The 7966-nt window shown below is 36.5% G+C and overlaps 1 protein-coding gene across 1 annotated transcript in view; it reads left to right on the top strand.

The window, feature by feature from the left end:
• Nucleotides 1–395: 395 nt before the first annotated feature.
• Nucleotides 396–7966, top strand: part of LOC149551742 (methylsterol monooxygenase 1-1-like) — a 59999-nt gene continuing 52428 nt past the window's right edge. The window contains exons 1-2 of the mRNA XM_089787248.1: nt 396–976; nt 1371–1693. Of these exons, the coding sequence (XP_089643374.1) occupies nt 647–976; nt 1371–1693 (653 nt within the window). The 5' untranslated portion in view covers nt 396–646. The remainder of the gene's footprint in view (nt 977–1370; nt 1694–7966) is intronic.

Here is a 7966-nt window from a genome sequence, read left to right as displayed (position 1 = left end):
TCATTGTAGCAATATTAATAGTTGCATGGAGCCACCACCTTTATAAAATGCTTTCATGCTAACTAAAATAAGCCTCACAACTGAATAAAACCTTATTGTTAATTTAGAAAATAGACTATTGATATACCCATCCAATTAAACCACTGAGCTTTTTAATATTATTTTGGATATAAAGTTCTAATTTTCTTCTACTACTTAAAGTCTCAATTTTCAAGTTAATCAGCAGGCTTTGAACCTAAAAGTATTACATTTGTTGAATGACGTCAAAAATCGTTTCTGTTTAATAATCAATCTCCCCACTAAAAACTGAAACATCTTAAAATGCTCCTACAAAATTCAAATCATTGAATACCAGCATTCCCCATATAAACTTTATGATAATAATCTTTTAGTTTGACAGCAATCGAATGCTCCGCTCCAACTGGCCCACCGTTAAATTGGGCTCAAAATGCAACAGGTGTTCTGGTTTAATTCTGTTATTTTCTTCTGGTCTTAAATTACAAAAGTCCCATCAGAGAATCTTTGCACCTTTCTCTATTTAATAAATTCCTGTACTCGTTCAGTATCCCTGTTATCCACATACCAGACGGAAGATACAGTTGCCCATTAATCCAAACAGGGGAAATCTAGTGAGATACAAGGCAAAATGCTGCCCTACGAAACGATAGAACAAGCCCAGGGCGTTCTGGGCAGGGACCTCAGTTATTGGGAAAATCTATGGTTCAGATACTCAGCAAAAATGCCTGACAGTTGGCTCTACTTTCACAACATATTGTTTCTTTTTGTAATTTTTTCCATGGTGCCGCTGCCGCTGGTCATTCTGGACCTCGCCAAGGCCAAAGGCTTACAGAAGTATAAAATTCAGCCCAAAATCTACGCACCCAAATCGGAGGTGCTGCATTGTTACAAGAGTGTAATGTATGTTTTTTTAACAGTTGTTGGTCCCCTGCAGCTGTCATCTTATCCTATTGTCAAGGTATGCAGAATCTCGATCTCATCTTTTGATTTTTGATATGTTATGTTTATGGGTTGGGCTGGAGTCTGGAGAGACGTTGTGTTTTGCTTTGTTTTCCTTAAACTCCTGCTTAAACAGCAATCAGATCTTTGGAGTTATCACATACACACATCACAAATCACATATCTGATCTTTAATGGATAAGCTTAGAGGTATCTGTGAATTTTTTATGATATTTTGTTTACATCTATACGGAGGGCAGGGTTGACGTTTGATGGATTGGAAAATATTATTTCTATATACTTGAACCAGAAGAACTTCAAGTGCCAAAGTAGCCACATTCAAATTAATAATGATGAATTCGGGAGTATAGCATCATATCAACGATGATATTTTGAATTTGGCATTCTTGCAGTTTATTGGTATCAAGACAAGCTTGCCCCTGCCATCTCTGTGGGAAGTCATTGCGCAGCTTACTGTGTACTTTCTGGTGGAAGACTTTGGGAATTATTGGATCCACAGGTGGTTGCACTGCAAATGGGGTTATGATAAGATCCATCGGATTCACCATGAATTTACTGCTCCAATGGGGTTTGCTGCGCCTTATGCACATTGGGCAGAGGTGTTAATATTGGGGATCCCATCCTTTGCTGGACCCGCAATTGCTCCAGGACACATGATTACATTCTGGCTATGGATTGCGCTGCGCCAAATAGAAGCTATTGATACGCACAGCGGGTACTAATTCTCTCCTTTTTGATCCAGTTTTTACGTCTCCTTTTTTCTAGTTAGTCTGTAGCGAATGGCTGCTTGCATTATAAAATTGGACCTCTGAGATGCTTGTGTATCATCTTGCCTTTTAGTTTCCATATTTTTTGAAAATCGGCAGCAATCTATTAGTCCCAATGACAAGAAATTAGAATCCTCAATATTTGACCAATTTGTGTGAAAAGAAGAATATGTAGCGAACACGGCTATATACCTTTCTTTAATTCTGCAACCCCATCAAACTGCTGTATATGCTCAACACTCTGTCAACTGAATTGGTATATAGGCTATTCATTTCTTTTTTGTGCAAAAGAGGGTTGTGATTTGCTATGGGAACTAAGAATGACAAATGGTCTACGTAACCCTAAACAGACTTTAGAAACTCGGGGGTGTCTCTTAGCCACCTCTGACAGATTCACTGCCACCTATGTGATCTGATTCTTAATGATAGTCAGTGTTACAGCTACAAACAATGAGATAGAGATTCGACTGGATGATTGGTTTCCTTTGCTACATCACCTTAATTTCAATCAACCCATCCGATTTCAGACATTTTAAGTCTATTTTTACCTCTTCAAAACAAGCATATACAATATATTATATATATTATAAACCAAAGTACCTCCTAAAATTAAATATAGTGGTTCTTGCAAATCATTTATCAGGGCTAAACAGCCACCTGTGAGACATACAATGGGATCCTCATGATGTGAATCACAATGGGCTGAACAGCCACTTATCCAACTTATTTTCACGGGCTAAATAACTAGTTGCATGAATGTTGCCTTGTGGGTGCATTGAAAAAGACTTTGGAAATGTTGGAAGATGTTTTGACAATATTTATTCTGGGTTCAAGCAGGTGATGCTCACCATCAGTGGAGTTGCTCTGATTTTTTGTGGCTTCATACACTTTGTTTTCAAAGGCCATTACCATAGAATCCATAATCTGATTCTCTAGTTAGTTAAAGCAATGTACTACTGGCTTCCTTTCATTTGAGGATACCTTGCATTGTACATAACATCTATCAAATTCCAAGAATTTGGACGCTTTGGCACTGGTTAGAATGTTGGCGAATTCAAGCTGGAGGTAAAATATTGCCACAAATTCAGAAAAGAACCGTTGAAGGATAATTGTTTGGGTAAATGTGTTACATATCAATACAACAGGCGTGGTCATTGTGAATGTGGCATTGTTAAGAGTTTTGATTAGTAGAGTATATTTGGTAGAAGAGGGGTGGGAATAAGCTTACCCATGTTTGAAATTGATACTCAATATCTGTTATACTGATACGGTGATACTATCCAATGATATATTAATATGTTAAAGAGCCTGCGGCGGTATATCAAATGCCCATGTTTGGTGAAGTCATGTACAGACCACAATTTAGAAGAGGATGACTAAAAGCCTAATAACAGAGTTGGCCATAAAAAAATTAGTCAATAGTGAAGGAGGCTGACTTTAGAAGGTTTATAGTGTCAGTTCATATTCTAACTCACTAAGTAGCTAAAGCCCCTTTTACCAAATCATCCTTCAAAGAACAGCAAGAAGTAAAGATAACTGACCATATACAGAATGGAATACGGGTGGGATTGACTGAATAAGATGGAAACCTTGCTTTGTTTTTTAGTGTGGAAAAACCCATCTATACTATTACAATCTGTTTCAAGATTCTGCTGATTTGTTTGTAGCCCAATTGTATTATGAATTCACCAATCATTTTAGGATTCACATCACCCAATGTTACAGGAAGTTACTGCAGCACTAAGGCTCATGTGTATCATCTGGAAATCATAAACAACATGGGAGACTGTTTTCATGCCTTTTGCCTTTTAAAAAAAAAACACGGGAGACTGTTTGCCGAGTTTTTTTACATTAGAAGACATCGCATTCTTTCTTTGAAATCCATGGAAATAACAATATAGGTTACATCCCTTTTGTGGGCTGGAATTACTTTTTTTCCCTAAAGCTGGCTTTGTGACTGAAATTTCTGTTTTAACTTTTTAAGAGCTGTTTTCATGACTGAAATTGATTTTTTCAAAAGATTTGTTCATTGTTGAAAATTGAAATCAGACTTTTTGAATCTATATAATTAATTTAAGACATTGGAAATAATTACCATTACTGAAGTTACAGAAATATTTACATGGTTGTTAGTTTGTTGAGATGGCGTAAAGCTTTTATGCACAGTTATCTGATTTGGACCCAGCAGGCTTAATTTGGACCATACTTGGGCTCAGCACTGAGACATGGCAAATTGAAAATACAAAATCCGTGAAATAAGAATTATAAAATTGATTAAAGGTTTTTCTATGTTTTCTGTTATGATCTGTTTAATTTATCTGTAAACCCCAGCTCACATAATATTTTACATACTCAAACATAGATATGAAATGATTTCAGAAATTACAATTTAATAATGTATTATTCAAATATATTGTTTAGCCTATAGCTTAGAAAAGTCTGAATTTATCATTTGCAGTTGCTGCTACTGTTAAGCCTGCAGCACCATTCTTACTTGAAATGCTTTTACCTTAAATGCCTCAACCTGCTGCTAGTTGAAGGAATATTTTAATTCAAACTGTAATTAATCCTATATTGCACACTGGTGGTTTCTGTGTGAAACCGCACTTAAGGAATCATAGGTTTTGTCCTCGAAAAACAGATCTAGAGGAGTTTCATCCCTAGGTTAATGAACCCATTTTTTCATCCTCTATAAGTAGTAAAAATCAGATCATAAATTTTTGTTCAAATGTTACACCTTTCCTTGCTTGATCTCACTTAAAAACCATTTTCCTACTAATGATCACAATTCTTTACATGCTTCTTAATATAAGATTAAACTTTATTTAAATGCATTTTTTATTATTTAAATTTTCCTCTGGTATCCCATGATTTCTTTTATTCTTCTGATGTGAGAACTTCTCCTTGTTTTGTTGATTGTCTTTTCAATTTTCTGTGTCTTGATTGAACTCATCATTTTGTTAGGTGGCAGATTATATCCTTTGGCTGGTGATTATGCTTTCCTGGAGAATAAACCTGCACCATGTCTATAACAAATACTTCTGTAAATATTACTGTTATTAATGGTGACCTGGTGGGTATGTATTCAGGGTTTTGGTTTGAAGATGGGGCATTGCCTACTTTTATCGAAATCACACTGTTTTACATCTCTTGCTCTTTCATCCTGACGATGGATCACGTAGTGTGATTCGAAATGTTGATGGCAAAAATCGTTACACAATCTAATCAAGAAACTAAGTAATAACTTTAAAGACATAAATAACTAAAATGATACAACCTTTTTTTATCACAAACACAATTATACATTGATCAAATGAGAATAAAATTGTATTTGAGTTTGAACAAAACAATTTTTTTTAAATCTACAAATATTCTCACGTGTTTTGTTGTAGAAGACTCATGGATTATGATACCCATGGCATCAAAAAGAAAAATTACACACAGTCATGCATTACAGTAGAGGAGCCTATATCACTTGACCTAGCATCACGAGCTCTATGATGGCTCTTGTGCTTATGTATCAGATAGGTCCACGATGCTGCTGCAGCCATGGTAGCACTACTTGAGATAGGCACCAACTCAACAAACCAAAATAAAATTGTAATTCATTTTTTTGGGATTTAATTGGTAACTTAAAAATTTCTGACAATTTCATGAACTAACGGAAAAATTGTGTTTATAATATTTGTTTAAGTTGATGAAATCTCAACCCCATAGCTCCTAAGAATCACATGCAACACCTGTCACTGAAAGAGAGGAGCAAAGCTATGGAGGCTCGAATTCAAAGATCCACAGAAGATGAGACATTCTTGATGTGCAAAAAAGAATTGCAAATTGTATTGAATGATTGAATATTATAAAGATAGATCAATCCTTATTAAAGGAGATCAAAACCCTAAAAGGTAACTAACCTAGGTTGCATGATAATAATTAATAAAAGAATTAATTATTATATGCCCAAAGTTTAGCTTAAGTAAACTAGAGATAAGTGACTTAATAATTAAATCAACATGATCTAATTGATAAGGAAATACTTTATTACTCTAACGCCCCCACTTAAGATAAACTTAGGGAGTAGCTAGAAACCTAGAAACTACTACTGAAAGTAAATTTGGGTCCTGACAACAAGGCCCGATGAGGTACCCAATCACAACAAAATCTCTGTAAAGAGGAGAAATAGAGATGGAAAGAATGCTTAAAGAACTAGTGGACTAAAGAAGCCTCCAAACTAGAGAATGTCCCAGAAGATAGGAACAAAAGAGATGATCATGTAGAACACCATTGAAGCATGTAGAAGCGGCAAAGCTCAGTAACTGCTGATCTGAAAAACCTCCCCTAAAATAGAACTTGACCAGGCAGAGAAGACTATAATTTGCATGTGCTCTTATAAGACACTACTCAAATCAGGAGGCACACAAAGGCAAACGACTGAACTCGAAGATACAAATGGCATAAAACACCAAGGCCTAAAGAGTTGATCAATTAAACATGGAAGGTTGCATCCAAAATAGAAATGAAAAGAAGAACCCCTCCCTAATGTAGACAAGGGTGAGGTGATAGGCGACTGAAAAAGTGGGCCAAAAGAACTGCATGTCAAGGAACTGTGATCAAGATGCACAAAAGAATACATGTGTGTGTACTGAAGTGATCAATCTCAGTCACGTCATGAGGCTAATGTCACATAAGGGATACTCAGAAGACAAAGGAAGATGACAAACAAAGGTAAAACATCAACCCCCATGGCACTTTAATCATAGTATTACATGTCCAATAAGGCACAAGATATGGTGAATCCCAAAAATACAATAATTTGTACGAGTGTCCTTAGATGACACTGCTCGAATCAAAAGGCAAACCAAGACAAATTAATTGGAACAAAAATACAGATGGAATATGGCACTTTATCTCAGCGCGTTCGAATGCATACACAAATGATGTTTACAAAGACTAGAAGAGACATAAGGCTGATACAACAAATAGTACAACCCGTGATGAATCATTTGAAGCAATGGAATTGATCCCCGAACCTGAAACAACCAAGGTATCTGCTAGAATGCAAAAAATGCAAAATATTGAATAAAATGTGATTGGAGCAAAATATGGAAAAACAACTAGCATCACTAGAAAGATCTCTGAAAGACCTTTTCAACGATATAAAGAATTCCTAAATCAGAGGTCAAATGCTTAAGATATGTCTCCCGGAGTGCAAAAAAGAGCTCCTAACTTTGACAGAAAGAAAAGCCATTGAAAAAAATCAAAATTGAATATTACTTGTCCCACTGTAACGGGCTCAGAACCAGCTTTCCGACGATATCTCGTTTATAGAAAACGAAGTTCGGATGCCCAAGATATGAGCACAAATGCAAAGGTAGGTCCAAAGAGAGCTAGAAAGGTCAATAGGGGTGATGATGCAATCGTTGATGTTAGCAAGTGAGGAGCCCAAAGTTTGACGGTCAAATGACCGTCTAGGCAAAAAAAAAGCTTGAAAAATAATCCAGGTGCCTAAAAATATCAATATGTCGGAAAAATCAATCTCCTACTGGGAAAGAATATCCAAGATGGTGCCAGATCTAGAAAGCTGGAGCTAGAATAAAATTCCAGTGGCCGAATTTTTGTATGTGTGTGAAATCAGTAAATCACCAAGCAAAAAATAAAACAATTGAGTACAATTGAAACCACAAAAGCCGCTAGAGGAGGGAGGGAAACCATCAAAAAGGAATCCAAACTGCCTATGCTAAAACAACCACCATTGAAAAACCATTGAAACTTCCAAAAAATGCCAATGAAAATAAAATGCTTGCAGATGTAGGTGTCCACGTGGCTACACCAGCTACTGATTGGGTGTTGACCCAATATAAAGGGCATCAAGGAGTTGAGGTCGATGACCATCTCGGATGGCATGAACATGGGCCAAAGAAGCATGTGCATGTCTTGGTCCAAAGTATGCGGTGGGCAAGTTGATAAAAACTTGCACCGTTTCCAACATATCCCAAACAAATGCCGCCAATACTGATAGATCCAAAATTAATGCGCTAGAATAGGGAAATCACGAGTAGAGAAAAAATAAGAATGCCGAAACGGAGGCCATAGACATTTTAAACAAAAAATGTACCCCAAAAATCGAGGCATCCTTGTGTTGGCTAGGACCTATGACAGTGCATGTCTGTACTTGGCTCGGAAGGAGTGGCACCGAAGTCGGAGCCTCTATAAAAGGACCATTG

This window comes from Cupressus sempervirens, chromosome 6, assembly GCF_028749045.1.
Source record: "Cupressus sempervirens isolate cs-2001-9-10 chromosome 6, ASM2874904v1, whole genome shotgun sequence".
In the NCBI taxonomy this organism is placed as follows: domain Eukaryota; kingdom Viridiplantae; phylum Streptophyta; class Pinopsida; order Cupressales; family Cupressaceae; genus Cupressus; species Cupressus sempervirens.
Note: the sequence above shows the minus strand (reverse complement) of the source record. Positions and strands in the feature narration are given on the sequence as shown.